At 38.6% G+C, this 17,416-nt stretch overlaps 1 protein-coding gene across 1 annotated transcript in view; it reads left to right on the forward strand.

Annotated features, from left to right (window-relative positions):
* The first annotated feature begins 991 nt into the window (after positions 1-991).
* The window catches only part of JAZF1 (JAZF zinc finger 1), an 87,770-nt gene continuing 71,345 nt past the window's right edge, over positions 992-17,416 (forward strand). The window contains exons 1-2 of the mRNA XM_014937633.1: positions 992-1,088; positions 5,107-5,179. Of these exons, the coding sequence (XP_014793119.1) occupies positions 992-1,088; positions 5,107-5,179 (170 nt within the window). The remainder of the gene's footprint in view (positions 1,089-5,106; positions 5,180-17,416) is intronic.

The raw sequence follows: 17,416 nt of genomic DNA on the forward strand, positions 1-17,416 counted from the left end.
ACCAAAAAAATCTTGGAAATACAGTCACTTCATTAGTATGTGAGCAGGGATTCCTATGGCCGTCTTTTGGTACATGGACTCTTGTCAATCTTGATCTCAGCTTCTGCCTGTTAAGTGATGGCACACTGGCATAAAAGCAGCACTGGCTACTTCATATTCAAGATGTTGAGGAGTAATTTAAACTTTATCTCCTTTAAGTCATTATTTTTTCTTCTGAGACTATCTTTACCACTTTGCTAGCAGTAGTGACCTTTCCTAATCCCTGTAAGGGGGAAGCTTGCAGTTGTAAAATAATGCCACTGAAATTTGTTAGAGCTTTCCTGTGTGCCCTTTATAAGGTGAAAAGTGATTTTTCACAGAGATTTAAATGCAGGAACTTTATGAAAGTGAAGTTCTGATGTGAAGTTGCTTACGATAACTTTCTTGTATCTTTTAGGGCAAAACTTGTTGTTCCATTATATAGTAACAAAGACGTGGCATGTATTTTTGTGCAGAAACACTCATGTAGAATTAAGTTATATAATTGACGAAGACTGTACTTACACAGGATGCTTATGCCTTTTTTAATATTTGCTCTTTTTGAAATACTTTACCGGGTTAGGATTTTGCAGTCTTTTCAAGCTGTAGCTTATTTCTGCGTAGAGTGAGGTGATTTAGGGATCGTAGCTTGGTTCAGCAGTCAGGGATTTGTTTTGTTAGAATAAGCTCCACAGAAAATTCCTGACTTCCTCTGGGTAGTTCAAAGATGGCGTTCAAAGTACAATTTATGGTCTTAGTCTTAATTATACACTCATACTGCTTGTCTGGTTGCCCGGTATGAAACAGGTTGTGGATGTGAGAAATTGAAAGGGTCTAATCCTATGGATGATTAGTTGAGTAACTCTCTTGTGAGCATTAGCATCCACACTTTAGTCTTTTAATAATGAGATGGGGGGACCTGGAACAAAACCCGGGGGTAGTTTATATGAAATGAAAATTTTATTTTTATAACATGTCGTTAACGAAAACGAAAAAAGAGGGTTTCCAAAATCTTAACACCATAGCAAAATCAGAGAACATAGCTAAAAAACCTGAGAGCATTACAGAAAGTACATAGTGCTTTCTCTCTTCCCACTGTGGAATGAAATTAGTGGAATGTAACACTTATGAGACGAGACAAGTAATGAAGGCAGCTAATGTACAGTGGGTGGCAATTTGTTCTACCAGATTTAAAGTGTTACAGCAAAACTAATGAAGTAGTGAGTCTTCGATAGGCTGTGTTAATTCAAGAAGGAAGGGTAACTAGTTAAAGTAACGCTAATCAACCAATCCCTTTAAAATCTGTAGTTGTGCTGGTGTGTGTGCTGTCTGGATATTTTTCTTATAAGAAAGGGAGCTCAGATCAGCCCTAGGTTGTACTGCTTAAATACTTTTCAAGAAAAAGTTCTGTCATCTGTGAGTGTTTAATCCATTATAGGTGTCTGTTTGGAAACTCTTTAGGCTACTTTTGGCTGACTGACCAGCCTATGCCGGTTTGAAGAAACATTGAATAAACATTTTATGTTATTACAGGGCCATTTTGTGAGATTGACGAGAGATTTTTGCCTCCCCTGTTCCTCATCCTCTACTCATATAGTTGAGCGTTGGCTGATAGATAAAATCCTGGTCAGTGGGGTTAACACATGTTTGGAGGCTGTGGCTTTGGGCAGCCTGTGTTAGAGAATGGTGCTGGTGTCTGTATGAATGTGTTTAGGTGTGAGAGAGCAGAGCACTGGGAAGTCCAGACTTGAAGGTTCAGCATCAGGGAATACTACTATTTAATCTCCATGCAGCTGTGTTTGCTATCTTAAAAGAAGCTAATTATTCTAAGTTTTGTTTTGTTTTGTTTAGCAAGCTTGGGATGGTTGTGGTCTTTCTGTAGTTGTTAACAATGATGTAAATTCACCCTGTGCTCAAAGTGTGCTAACTAACATCAAGAAAGACAAGACTGTCTAAAATGTAAGATACAATAAGGGTGGGGAGTCAGGGGCGACAGGGAAGAGTGCAATACAGGGAAAGAACTGTATATATGTTCAGTCTAGTCCTGTGGTACAAGAGTGAACAAGCGGTTATAGATGTCTCCATGTGATTTTTAATTTGTTCGAATGTGGGGACATTTTGAGGGGAGAGGAGTGGGCAGCAAGGGCAGGAGAGAAGGACGGGGGAGGCAGGATGAGTAGCAAGAACCAGGGTTAGGAAGGGGCAGGAGAGAGGAAAGGTGCTGGCTGAGTTTGGGCAGAGGATGAAGAAGAAGGAACAGAGGTGGGAAGGAATGGACTGGTGGCATTCCAAGACAGCAAGAAGAAAGCTGGTAGCGGTGAGCAAAGTGTCCGTGTGCCCTGGAGAATGAGGCTGTGCCAGTCTCAGTGGGGCTGCTGGTGCGGCCTTTGTGCCTCTCTGCCTGGGGAAGGGCTGTGCCCGGTCCAGGTGGCTGCTCCTTTCTGATCTCCTCTGTGGGCTGTGCCATGGCCTCAGCACAAGTTTCTATGCTTTCTTTTTGTCTTCTGTTTCTATAGCTGGGAAGAGAAATAATATCTGGTGGTGTTATGCGTAGTTCCTCCTACAGTGCAGAAGTGAATGCGACGTTCTCATGATCGGCAACCCAGCAGCTGGTTGCAAGAGGAATAAAAATGCACCAAACATTTTGAGTGCTAAATTCATTCAAGATTTTCTTGACCACCTCCTGGACTATTTTTTGGTGGAATTGGGATATAAAATATACAACACAATCGACTTGAAATACTTGTGAAGCCTGTTCTGTGGAGGGGGAAAGGACTGATACGCTGAATAGAGACTGTGTGCAACGTGTCCCTCGTGTGTCAGGCAGCACCTGCTGAAAGACACGACTCTGCTTTGGGCAGGTGCCAGCAGGCAAATTTCTCTGTGCTTTGATAACCTGCTCCTACAGAAGTTATGGGGCTTTTGGGTTTTGTCTTTGCATTTTCATCTTCAGCTGGTGTTAGGGTGAGCTACTGGTGAGCAGCGGAAAGGTGGTAGACTCTTCATTAGAGCTTTCTCTTGTCCTCTCCCACGGATATATGCAGCATTCTGATGTAAACCAGCCCTGATGTTGTCTCCTTCAGTCAAAGAAACTGTTGTTTATAGATGGAGGTTAATCCCATTTAAGAACTGGATTAGTAGAGACGTAGTCATTTAACCACAGATGCCTAAACTTGGGTTGAGGTGGTTTTCAGATAGTCCTGGCTGGGATTAATGCTCTGCAGACATTCTGGATCGAGACAGTTTCATGGCAGGCCATGCACTGCCAAGGTGTAAATCTAACGGAGCTCACCGTGACAGCAGTTGTATGCTTGGCCTGCTAAATGACTGTGGGTTTTGTAGAAACAAAGGCAAGTAAAAAAAAATCTCTGTGTGTTGCATTAACCTAATTTTGCCTCAGAGAAGTGAATTATAAAGATAACACAGAAGATAGCTGATGCTTTCTTGTCTTTGGTTAGCTCAATACAGAGCAGAGGGTGGTATGCTGGTAATTACTGCAGAATTTCCCCAGGCACCACCAAGATTTGCTCCTTTTAAGGATAACAGGCTTGGGGTTGCTGGTTGGATTGGCAGTTTTGCTTTTATCCCTCTTCTCTGAACTTCCTGAAAGTTATTTATCTCTTTAGGGACATGTCGATAAAGGCATGTTAGGAAATCCTGGAGCCTGAGTTTTGCAGGTGCAGATGTAGGAAGAAAGATTAGAATCTTCGAGGGGGTGGGACCAGGGATTCCCTGCTCACTGAATGAAGACATTATCTATTTCAGGCAGTGGTGTGACAAATGCACCTACCTCGAGCACAGTCCCCATTCAGTTCAGTTAAAAAGGCAGGGCAGCAGAGACAGATTTCAAAATAATTGTATTGTGTTTTAAAAACAAAACAAAATCCATAAAAACCACCAAAACCACCAGAAGCAACTGATCAGGTTAAAAAAAAAAAAAGTGGTTATCAAGATAATGAACTTTTAAACATGAACGATGCTTGAAGTTGTAGGACAAAGCAAGAACAATCCAAAATATGGGTTTTGCTTGAGGTTCCTCTCCTCCCCTCCCCCAGCACAAAGTAGATGCTTCTCAGAACTAGAAGATGGATAGCAGCAGTGCTATGGGGAGCCATTTAGTAAAAGCAGTTTGTGTTCGTTATAGTTAAAATGCAGGAGTTGCACCCAGAATTGTTTTTAGAGTAATGCATAAAATATGTAGTTAATGACTGTGTAGTGGTAATCGGCACAGGCGTGATGCACGTTTTCCATTGGGAGCTTTTGAAGACTGTTTATGCTCAGCCCCTGAAGGTGCATTTCTACAATGTAGGGGAAGGCTGTATTTGAAACCTCAGTATAATCCTTTTTTTTTTTTCTTTCCATAAGAAAAGTGCATAAACTATGGGCATACTCCCTTGGTTTTGGTTTCAGAAATTTAAACCAAGAGTACTTCTTTGTTAGATAAAAGCAAAACTTAACTGAAAAGGACAATGAAAACAGTGATTGAAAACATATTCGTTCATTTGAGTGAATGCACTCGAGGGAATTGGATTATGTTTGCTTCAGGGCGTTTGGTGGGCAACGCTCTGCTTGGCAAGCATTTTGCTTCAAGTGCATTTTTGTATGACTTTTGATTGAGAGCTTCAGAAAATAAACCGTAGAGAAGGGAGAAAGCAAAACTCAAAGATGCAGAAGAAAAGTATCAAGTCCCATCTTAAGAGATCTAATCACTCTTGAAACATCTCAAAATGTGTCAACCATATTTAGAAATAGCTACATTAAAAAAGAAGAAAGCTTGATCCTTTTAACACTAAATCATGGAAAGCAGTGAAAACTAATATTTATGAGGGGGATTGTGAAAGCTTGTGTGACAGTTGGAAATTACATCACTGTTGATGTTTCAAATTCTTGTGTAAAGTAATGCAATACTGTGTTTATGAATGAATGAACAAATGATTGTGCTGTGCTAAGCATACTCTATATGGATGAACTGGGTTGAGCCATTTTATATCTTTTGTCTTTGTTTATGTTACTTTGCAGTACACAGTCCCATATGTTTCAGTGTAAATATAGAAAACTCAGTTCAGTGTATGTATTTTTTTATTCCAGATACAGACCCACGTGTATTAGAGAAACAAGAACTTCAGCAGCCAACCTATGTTGCTTTAAGTTACATTAACAGGTAAGTGTGGTTATTTTTCAGGTATAACTGATCTTGGTTTGCACAGTATGTACACATATGCATATGCCAAAATGGCATTCTTCTGTATGCATTCTGTTATACGTTTCATGTTAGATGACACCATGATAACACCTGTTTTGGAAAGACAGTTGAATTTAAATTAAACTACATTTTTTATCACTTTTGTATAGGGCACAAGTAGCCCTTCAGCTGCACTGCTCAAATTCTTAAGGGATGAGATTTTAGCCTTTTGCGTTTAAGCTATATCTTGTGCAGAACAAGACAATTTGTCTTGCTTAATTTTCTACTTTCTTGTATTCCACACAAGTGAGCGGAGAAAGATTTATTTTTTTTTCAGTTAAAAGTTAAAGCTAACTGATAATAATAACTGATAAGTCCAATATGTAAGAGAATTTTTTACAATACTTCAGAAGTTTTTCAGCCACAGTGTGCATCTTTAAAAAGCTTCCTTACCAGCCCTATATAACCTAAAATTTAAGAAATTAAACCAATTTTTAAAGCATTTATCTAACAGAGCCTTGGTTTTTCAGTTACTGACTGACTGGCAGAACTGAAACCTCCAGTGTACTCCCACATGGAGGAGTAGAAGGGTTGCTCTTGTCTCAGGCTGTGTTATTGTGAAGAGCAGCCTGAGAGCTGTTCCTTATTTTGCTTCTCACTGAAGCACATTGCAGAATTCAATGGAGATAGCTCAGATTACTTTTCCTCTGGGAGGAGAATGACCCATGGAAGATGCTGCATGGAAAGGAAAGATGGCAAAGTCTGGTTCAGTTGCAGTGTCCCTTTTTCAGTATGTTTGCCAAACTGTCTTCTAATCCTAAATTAATACAGGAAGTGTAATTCCTCATTTAAAACCCTTTTTCCTGTTCTAGGTAAATCAACATGTTGCTATTCTGGAATTATTTTGCTTTCTTTTATATATATATATATATATTATTATTTTTTTAGATCAGATGTACTATGGTTTGAAGTTGCAGTTAGTTGCATTTTGGAAATGCATTTCTCAGAAAATATTCTATATGGGATTATTGGCTTTTATGCATGGGACACCAGTTTCCTTTTGTATCTTTGCTGTCTAGACGATAAGATACAAACTCACAAGCCTGGAAAATTAACCCAAAATTTAAGTCAGGATAGACGAGTTAATTTAGACTCTCATGGGTTACACATAGCACAAAACTTTTCTGTCTAATTATACTTCATGTTAAAAATGTGAAAAAAACCCCAAACCCAGCAAACTTTTTCAAACACAGAATCCATAATTTGGCTCTGTACATTTGCTGCAGAGAAAGGGTGTTGGGCAGGGGGGCGTGGGAGGAGGAGAAGATGTTGAGGTATGAAAGTAAGAAGTTTGGTAAAATGACTACATTTTCTCCACTGCATGAGACAGATGATTAAGAATAGCTGGTATTGACATGATTTCCTGCTTGGCAAGTAACTCCTGTTCTTCCTGGAGACAGTCCTACCCTTTAAAGCATATTTTGAAATTAACCATGACCCTTTTTAACACTTATTTCTGTTGATCTCATTTAACATATAAAACTTCTTTTTATTTTTTTCTTTTTTTTTTAAGATGTAAGCTTGGTATGTTGTTGTATATGTTGGTATGTTTCCCTCTTTCCATTATATACTTGGGGATTTTCTCTTGTTGCTTCTGTGGTTATTTTGCTTCATGCAAAGGGGAGGGAAGTTTTTTTGAAAATTAGGGAAAAGCTGTTTGAAGACCACAGAAAGTGCCATGGGACTTGATTGTCTGATTTGGAATCAGACTGCTTTTAAATTGGTTTGAAAGTGATAGATCATCATTTCATGATTTTGGTACCCTTTTTAACCGAGTGCTATGTGACTGAGACAGTTTTACTTACTACATATTTTGCCCAAATCTTCCTACCCTTTTAATTCTGAGAAATAATTCTGCAGAACTGAATTGAGTTGTTCTTATAGTAAAACCCAATCTGAATTGACTCTTATTTAAACCAGCTGCTATTTAATTGCTCTTTTAATTGCATTTTTAATTTTTTTCCAAAGTGCTGTTGTCTTTCATTGAACCACCTGCTCTATGCAGCTCAAGCTCTTGAGGGAGCAGCAATATCCATTACACTCCAAGACATGCCTTTCTATTTCCCACTACATATGCCAGAGCCGAGCTCTGCTTTGTTGTCCCAGGCTATGAACTCCGATTTTGTAGCCTAATACATGTCATAAACATGTTGCATACTGTTAGATATCAAACACCAGATACTGCTGCACTTTTTTTAAACCCATGCTTTTTATGGCTTCCAAGTGGAACTGAACTTAGCTTGGTTCCTGCTGTGAGTTCCAGACCTTAAAACAATCTTCCTCTGCAGGTTTGTATATTCAATATGTTCTGTCTGGGCCGTACGCTCGCGTGGAGCCTGGGAAAATAGGGACTTGTGATTCTCAGGGACTGTCAGAATTGTCTGATAAGATGTAAGCTTAATATATGCTGTGGTAGAAAGATTAAGTGGGTGTGCTTTATGCTCTGCCGATTGCCCTGTTGTACGGTGGCCATTATAAGCTAAAACAAAACAAGACATAAATCTGGGTTGTCTGGTTTGATAGCTGGGAGGATAAAGTTATCAGTGAAGCGGATAGTAGAGACAGCAGGGCACACGAGCCTTTGTTTCCAACCTGAAACATACTCTTGTTTCCATTTCCCTTCTACCCCTGGTTATTTTCTCAGGCATATTAATATGGCAATATTGTATGTGCCATTAAGTTCTGAAACAGCCTTCAAATTGTGGACGTCTGAATCTGTGAGGCTCCGTCTCTTTTCTCTGCTGGAGATTTACTGCCGTTACAGCCTTCGGTAACTACACACAGATGCAGCTTCCATAGTGTGTGATCCTCATGTAGACAGATAACGTTCCTTTTAAAACCAGTGGACAAAATATAAATTATAGGTCATAATGGTTTACTATTGCTACATCAAACACTTGCACCAGGCACTGACTGAATTGCCACAAATCCTTTTCTCAGACAAAGTTTAGTGTAGCCTTAATGCAGTCCCCAGTATTGATGGCTGTTCCCTGCTAACTTTCCGTTTGCTTCTTAGAAGTCAAAATTGGAGTCAGTAAGGCACAACGCTGCCAAAGCAGATGCAGTTCATCTGCTTCCATCCTGTAAATACAGGAGTGCTTTGTCTGCAAGGAATTCACTGGTGCTGCTACGTGAATGGGGTGCTGGCAGTGATCTGTCAGGAGCAGTTGCACGTGGGCCAACATCCTCCCGTACTTCAGAGAGGTATTTCCTTTGTATATGGGTGAAGACACCTTTATATTTTGTATTGCTTGACATATGCAGAGATTAGTGGCAATAATTAATATTGCTTATACTACTACTTAGATACAGTATTTATAGCTTTAAGTTAATTAACATGCCTGTGAATTCTGCTTGGTATTTATTGGAATCTACATGGTGCTGCTTGTGCCTCGAAGTCTGCCAAAGTCCGGATTTTGGCAACAATGGTTCTTGACTTTGCTGTAGCACCATGGGATGTGAAGCCCTGGCGTTGCAGTGTACTGGCAATGTGCAGTCTAACAGAGAGACACTCCTCAGTATTTGCATATTCTAAAATTTGTTTAATATGGATACTGCTGGTTACCTGTTAGTGATGAAAGCAGCTGTTGTGGGAACAGGTTGTGGCTTTTTTAAAACCAAAACAAACATCCCAGCGTTATTAGCACAAGTGAGAAGACAACAGAAGTGTATAAATACTTCCTCGGCTGAAAAGGTGATACTAAAAATGCTAAAAATAAAAAGCTTTGATCCCAAAACTTAATGAAAAATCCTTTACAATTAAGATTTAAAGGAGGTACTTCAACTTTGAGATGGTAAGTACCAGAAATAGGAAGAAGGCATAATTTATTGGAATAAATTCCTTTCACCTTGAAAATGGAAGGTAGGAAGTGCCATAGTAACTTGTATTATTGGAAGCATATGCTGTAAACAGAACAACTAAATGTGCATTTAATACAGTTTCTATAAAATACACGCTCCTTAGGTACAGAAATTGCTTTGATTAAAAAATTTTCATCATGGTGGGAAAAAAAGGGAAACTAGAGTGCACCAACTGAAACTAAGCTGCCTTAATCATACAGTGTTTCTACTGCAAATCACATAATAGATATACTAGGGAAATGGTGAAAGCAAAGACTGTAATCTTAAAATCTTTAAAAAGGTACCAAAATACTTTAAATTACATTAATCCTAGATTTTTTTTTAATAGTGGTTTTCTAGTGATAATTGAGGTTGTATAGGAAAGGTTATATCATAAAACAGGTTTTAAGCATCAGTCCTACAGTGTACAGCACACTGGCATGGACGTTTTCAGTGCTGCCTGTGGGCAGTCGAATGAGGCAGTTGAATGTCTGTAAAGTTTAGTCTTGTGCACAACTGGGAACACAAATGGAGCTTGTGATCAAAACTGGATGGTATTCTTGGGTGAGTAGTCTAACATTGTCCTTGCACATCTCTGAGTCAGTCCTAAAGTTTTTGCTCCTCTCTCCAGATTGTATTTTTAACAAGCAATATTTTGCCTCGCTGTTACCATTTATAAATTCTTGTAGGCTCTAGGCTTCTCCCCCCATTTCCCTTTCCTCTCAATGGTCATTGACTTCTCAAAAACAATTTTCCCTACTCTACTTCCTTTTTTAATACCACTAGTAATAAAATCAATCATTTCTGTGAGCATATGCATTTTGAAAGGAATTAATTGCATGCAAAGTTCTAACCACTGCAAACTGTCCCTGTGTCTTGTCCAGCTCACTAATTCTGGTTCTACTGCTATTACCTATTTTTTCCAAGAGTAAAATTAACAGCCAACACCACAGGATTTAATGATCATTTGAAAGTTATTTTAAAAAGTGGTAAGTCTTTAGGTAGTGCTATATTTAGTAGGCAGTATGTCACTAATGCAATAACAAGAAGAATGTTTTGGATTTGGAGGCAGTGCCCTTTGACTATATCCGTGTGGTTTCTTAGCAGAGCATCCAAGCCACGTGATACTGGTCCTTTATTTCTTTGGTCTTAACTTTTTTTAAGGTACGCTCCTTAGTGCTGGATGGAAACTGAAAGTACTTCTTAGTCCTTTCAGCACTGGACGTTCACTCTGCTGTTGGCCACTTCCATTTGTATCTGTTCTTTATCACTGGAGATATCTTCTGCTATGTGTTTAGCGGGTTTCCTCTATCAGTTGGTTCTGTGTGTGCATTTAGTTATAACAGTTAAACGTGCTTTCAGTAAGTGTAGGGATTTATGGTAAAGCATCCAGCACATTGCACTTTTTCCTGTGGTTCTGCTATGACAGATTTTCCCAGGTAAGCTATCAGCAGTAGTTAAATAAGAAGCTAATTGAAATACTGTAGCCTCTCAGAGGCTAGGAGTGTTTTAATTGACTGGGTTGGGTTAAGACATCATTTCTCCTCTTGACGTTTGCCTCTTTATTTCTGTGTACTGTCACTGGAATGTCCATTGGAGCACAGTTTGGAATCAGCCATGAGGCTGGAGAGAATTAAGTTTGTTTCTCTGTGCTTGCTTTCTTAATGAATACTTTTTCAGAAAGCATATTCAAAATGGAGCAATTCCTAAACAGTGAGCATCTTCCTTGAGAGTAACTATTCACTGCAACGTTCACCTGATAAGCAGAAGATCAGGCTTCAGGTCTTTCTAATTCAGGCCTGAGATTTCAACTTTGAAGGTGTATTATTGGTGGTACATTATAGATTAATTCATGCTACAAATAAATATATAAAACCCCTTAACAACTGATTTTTAATCTCAAAATAGTTAACTCTACTTTTTGAATGAAAAAGCAAAAATAAAAAAAAGTACCTAGAAGAAAATGATCCTATCTTTTTTTCAGTGTAGCATACAGTGTCTTAATTCTCATGTCATGATTCAGAATCAAAAAGGTACAGACGAGAAAGACTTCTCCGTTTTAGGAATCTTACTGGGTATCAGTTTTTCTGTACAAGAAAATCTGAGCCAGTGAATCTGACAAACTGTGGCTGTGCCACCTGTTCAGACTTGCTACATTTTATAGTGCCTAGTACCACAGTTCTTGCCCTTTGTTTTAAAATTTATCTTTTCCTTTCTGTGTTATGATACTGTCTTATTTGAATGGAACGTCCCAGCTCTGTGAAAGTGCAGCGATTTCCTCAGACTGTTGATTGGCATCCCATTGGAGGGGTGTGCCAATGCTTCCAGTAGCTGCTGGATTGAATGTATGTGACAGAATACAGAAATGAAGGGATCAAAGTAACATGCCTATTGCTAGATAATATTTTTCTGTCTGAGCTTATTTTTAGGTTTTCAGTGACCAAATAGATCATGTGTTTTTATTCATATAGCCATATCTTTATGCTCTGCTGTTTGACTTGTTCTGGAGATGGAACAAGACTAACTTCAGATGATAATTCAAACAAGATGTGCAGAAATGAATGTTAGTTGGGGTAGAAGGAATGCCTTTTGGTTTGGAAGGATTTATGCAGTTGGCTTTGTTTTCTCTCTTTATCAGTTTTAAGCTAAGCAAAACCGAAGATTTACGCAAGGTACAGCTCTTTTAATTCATGTCAGCAGTAAAGATCAAAAAGCAGATTGGCATTTTAAGGAAAAGCCCTAATGTTGTGCCCTGAAATAAAAAATATATGATGTATTAATGTGTGTAGGACACTGAAAGAATATGTTTTAGTTGTAGGGTTGAGGGTTTTTTTGTTTTTAATTGAAAGGTAATTAGCTTTCTTCTGGCAATGCTCACATGGAAGACTCAGGGACAGAAAAAAATCCATCTTGTGAATTTCAAGTAAAAGAAACATTGCTGAGTCAGCATTGTTCCTTTCGAGTGTGTGTATAAACACCTCTGTGTGTGTAGTTTAGTTAGCAAACACTCAAGCTGTCGATATAAATCCTCCAGACTTTCAGGATTCTTGTCTTTATCAGTGTTTCTTCATCTTTTGTCAATGTGGCATGCCAAAATTGATGAAAAAATCATCTGGCCATTCTGCCATTGTTTTTTGTTTTGACCAGTTCTGTTTCATTTCCCAGCCTGCTGCATATGTTTACTGTTTACCTTTGCACAGGTCACTTCATTTTAGGGAGAGGAGAGAGAAATTCTTCAGTTTCCTTTGCTTTAAAGAAGACGACATTTCTTTTCTGTGATGATTAGATTTGATCAAAAACAGTAGTAGTGCTTTCAGAAGGACTGTGTATACTGTATGAAATAATTGTTTTCAGATATTTCATTTTCAGCTATGTGGGCTAACAGCTCCCAGTATCTATTTTTGTGTATGATAGCACAGTGAGGCTCTTACTGGACTCAGGTCATACCTTCATTCTTTATATTACAGTTATTTAACATACAAAGTTATTTGAAAAACTCACTGATGTGCCAGTTCCATATCCTTTGCAGAAACAAAAATTTGTGCAAATTCTATTGTGCTTTGATTTCAGAGTGAAGGTTGGGCAAAAACTTCACGTTTGTGCATTCATTTTCTTTCAAGTACAATCTGAGATAAAATGGCTGAAAACAGTGGCTGTTCTTCCTGTCATTACCAGTCACAGTAATGGCTGCTGGACATAGCTAGTTACCTCCTATCCTGGTACATCTTTTCCCTTCAAATCACCATCAACATCAGCAACAAAACATTACATACACAAAAGAAAATTACAGTTGGAGTAAAGAACTTCTCAGGAAAGGTCTTTGCAGTTCACTGTTTTGCTAAAAGCTTGTTGGGACCATCTGAGCTGTGTGTGATGACTTGCAGATTGGCAAATTTACCATCCCTGGAATCCCAAGGCGGTCCAAACCAGCTGCTGGTTACATTCATTGACTGTGGCCTTATTTTTTTTAAATCTAAAGTTTAGTTATCACTGATCTTTTGTACAAGAGTATTGTGCTGCTTTTTTGAATGTTACTGATTATTTTAAAAAGAGATAACACTGTTTCATGGTAATGCTACCCATTTAGATTTGTTGCCTAAAGGCATGCATCTTATTAATCTACAGTAAGAGAAAAAAATGAGATTATCAAATAAATTTAGTAGTTCAAAATGCAAATTATTGCATTACTTTGTTTTTCCTATATTAGCTTTTAGATATGTTAGTATTTTGCATATTCTCAGATTCCTTCTCGTAATGAATATCTCACTAATTTGTAATTTATTAAAATGTAACAAACTACATTCTAGAATAATTCCTGAAGTTTCTACAGGGATTTGATTTTTCCCTCCCTTTCTCCCTCATTCTTATTTTTGCATACAACGCTTCTAGGTAAGGCCACTCACACTTGCAAAGTCTTGCTGGTGTTCAGTGAGGGACAGGGAGTGTGAGCATAAAGGCCATGTAATAAAATAGAGTTGCAGCACAAATTATGTCTTTGTATCTTGTTCTATATATTAAGAAGAAGGGCTGCAGGTTGGAGGTTGCCTACCAAGGCTGCCCAGGTTGTGCTTTAGGACAGCCTGTAGCCTGGTCTAGAGATTAGGTGCAGATGAGAGAATATTCTTAATGCTGGAGAGCTTGGCTCGTGAGGAAAGAATATTGATGTCATCTTCCGCTACATAAAATCTACTCCAAAGTGTTATTCTAAGACTTAATTTTCATTAAATATTTTTGCTGTTGGGTTGACCTCTCAATTTGATTTTGAGCCAGGGAGAAAGTTTGTACGTCCTGCAAGGATGCATTCATCATCCCACCACTTCCTCTGCAATACTCCAGTGTCCCAAGAAATGGAGACCAGGTGGAGAGCCTGACGGAGTTGGCTTCTTCCCTTTTGTTCCTAATGAGGCCAGGGCTGTGTTCAGCAGCCGACAAGGGAGTTTTGCAGTCTGTCAGTAAAATGCTCTGGGAACATGATTCTGTGAGATCTGTGACTGGATCATAGATACAGGTTATACCTGTCACCAAGCACTTTCAATACAGAGCTGGAAGGAACCTGGGTTGCTCACTGGAATCCCAACTAGGCTTCATGCCATGGAAACACAAAACAAAATGAAGTTTCAAACTGCAGTCAGCTGAAAGCAACTGGTAGAAATGAAACATGAATCAGAGAGCAACGAGGATATATATTATGACAAGGAATTAGTGACGCTTGTCTGCCTTGATTGCGATATTCTATAGTAAAGGAACTTTTAATATGATCAAAACAGAAGTAAGAAGAAAAGGTTCCTGTATAACTGAATTTTATTTGGCTTTTGATTTTCCTTAGGAGTTGCTCCCATAAACTTGCAAAGTGCTATTAGTGCTAAGAGGAGAAAGCTCTGGCACATCATCTGTGAAATATTTTTTTTACCTAGTTATTTTTGCTAAGATAGTATGGTGTAATGTAATCAGAAAATAATTTTTCAGTAGTGTAGAGACATAATGCAAAACCATGGGATTACCTCTTTGTTGTTGTTGTTATGAATGCAGAAACAGGATAGATTGCACTGATCTTGTCCTTGGATTTTTCTGAGACTTGGTCTTCACTTTCGGAGGTGTGGACAACATTTACAAGGCTGCAAAAGAGAGAATTTGCAAGATGAAGCAGAAGTAAAACCCTGAAACTGGTGCGCGTACATGGGCTACTTCTGATATACACATTAAACGTGCTTGTGAATACAGGTGGACAGTTATATACCTTCGACTTTTGAAAGGCCAGCTCTAAAGTCTAATCCGATCCGTTTTAACAATAGTTGTTGTGTATGTTTGCATTGCACATTGTTTAAAATCCATTTTAACAATAGTTGTGTATGTTTGCATTGCACATTGTTTAAGCGGCCGATGTTGGATTAAGGTGGCCTGAAACAGGCAAAAACCTTGCTTGTTCAGCAAACAAAAGCTGTTGAAGGGAGCTTTATTCAATTAGTCTGGCTCAATTATAATACAGTCAGGCTGATTTAATACTTTGAGTCTTGATTTTGCTGAAACAGTACATTTGCAGGCATTAGATTTTTTTGTTCTAATTTCCCAGAGAACTGAGAGAAGTTTTCTTTCTTTATTATTGTTTGGATTTTGTTTGGTTTTTTTAAATCAAGCATATCTTTTTTCCCCAAGTGGTGTATGAGGATACAGGCAGATATGGAGAAAATTCCAACTTTGGTGGGTTTGCCTTTCGTGGCTGTTTACTTATCTAGTCATTTTTATTTTGAGTACCTTTTGTAATGTATGTGAAAGACACCTTAATGGAGAAGGAAGTAGCTGTGGTTTGGGGCACATGCTCTACAGCCTTGGCACTACCATCTGTACCAACATGGAGACGTGTTTTGGTGACACTAATCTCATCATCCTAAATTTGCACGGCAGCCCACATTAAACTCTTCTCCTGTAATAATGCAAACTTCCGTTTTTAACATACCATTATTTCTTTGGTATCTATGGCATATTGCAGGGAATAGTGAAGATTTGAGTAATTTTCCTCTGACTTTTAATGCTGTTAGACTGAAATTACTGAATCTGGTGGTTTTGGTGTGTTTTTTTGGATGTTGTTCCTGCAGCTTTTCCTTCATAGAATCTTTTCCTGGCCTTTTTCTTCAGGCTTTGGCCACAGTCTCTTAGGTCCTGCTCTGTTACTGACTAGGCAACAGTAACAGTGGAGGCTTTGAGAAGAGCTCATAACCTTGGTGTGTCTTTACAAGCTGATGTAGGGGCACTCTGGATGGAGGTGCAGAAGAGGCAGGTTCCACAGTTACATCGAAGTAACATTTTGCGTTTGCCACCATCAGTGTTGGGGATTGAGCACGTGCCATGAATCAGTAACTTTCACAAGAACCCTTGGGCTGGGAATAGGTAGGTTTTATTACTTGCTTTTGTAGCATGGATAGCAAGAGCATTCTTGTGAACATCCAGTTCACCTGTAGCTCCGGTGGTGGTGGTGCTGGTGTGGTAGTAAGTTCCCCTACCTCTATACGTAATGTAAAGTAACTTTAACAAAACTGGGGTGTTTTTTTAAAGCAGTTTCCTTCCCTGCACTAGCTTCCAATGTGAAACATTCTTAATAAAGAGTTAAAAAAACTCCATCAAAACATCCGTCTGTTCAAAGTGAGTCTATGCATTTATGTGTGACTTCCTTTCCTGCTATTTCTTATTTCATTTGCTCAGATGCCATTTCTAAAAGGTCAGTATTTACCAGAAGTTGTTAAGCATTTAAAGCGGGTCAGTTGTGCGATGCTGTTGGCAAGAGGTAGCTGAACAGTTTCTGTCCTCTGCATAGAAGACTGTCAGCGTTGATGCTGACTTATAACCATAAACCTTAAATATAAGAGCTTTGAATATTTCCAGTGCTGAAACTTTGAGCTTACCCTGTTAATGTGGTCTTTGGGATCTGACCAACTACAGAAATACTATCTGTTACCTATGTTGAGATCCTAGAAATGCCCTGAATTTGGACTCAGTGCTATGTAGCAACTCTTCAATAAAAAGAAACCCAAGAGTGTTACCATTTTCATAATGAAAAAATACCTCTTGCTAAATGTAATTCTCATAATCTGCTAAATATACTGTAAAAATGACATTTTGTGGGGGATTTCACATACATGCAGGGGAGTACTTAGGTTTCCTCTTCCTATTAATTTTGCTATGTAAAATATATCCCTTTATTTTTTACAGTTTTTCTACTGATTTCTCTTTCACAGTTCTTGGTTTTTATGCACCCAGAGGTTACCCTTTTTTTGTTGTTGTTGGTTGCTGTTTAATGTAGAAAGCTGAAAAAAGGGTTTGTCGAAGCCTGTACTGCAGTTATATAAAATTAATGTATTATTCTTTGTGCTAGTAGAAGAAACATACAATCAATATGTAACAACTCCTAATTTTTCTTTTAATGCTCCATGTTGTGCAACCTCATTTATTCTCATTGGCACCCAAGGTCTTGTGCACATAATTGATCATTTGCACCGTACATTTTACGGGCCTGTGAAATACTGTTGGTAGTTTTGAGTTTGTCCATCTGGTTCAGTTAGAAGGGTGTAACTCAGGACAGCTGGGCTTCAAATTGTAGATGGTGCCACTGCTCTACTGTAAACCAGTGCACATCCCTTTTAGTCACTAGTGATTTCCCTTTAGACTTAGGACCAGTCCAGTAAGGGCCCTTGACTGGAACAGCACATTGACTTCAGGTGTATCCACCTCGAAATCTGTTACAGGAAACTTCCCGTCACAGTTTCTAGTTTACTTTTTTTACAAATGAGGACTAAATTCAATCATCTTAGCCACGTGTTGCTT

This window comes from Calidris pugnax, unplaced genomic scaffold, assembly GCF_001431845.1.
Source record: "Calidris pugnax isolate Ruff unplaced genomic scaffold, ASM143184v1 scaffold11, whole genome shotgun sequence".
In the NCBI taxonomy this organism is placed as follows: domain Eukaryota; kingdom Metazoa; phylum Chordata; class Aves; order Charadriiformes; family Scolopacidae; genus Calidris; species Calidris pugnax.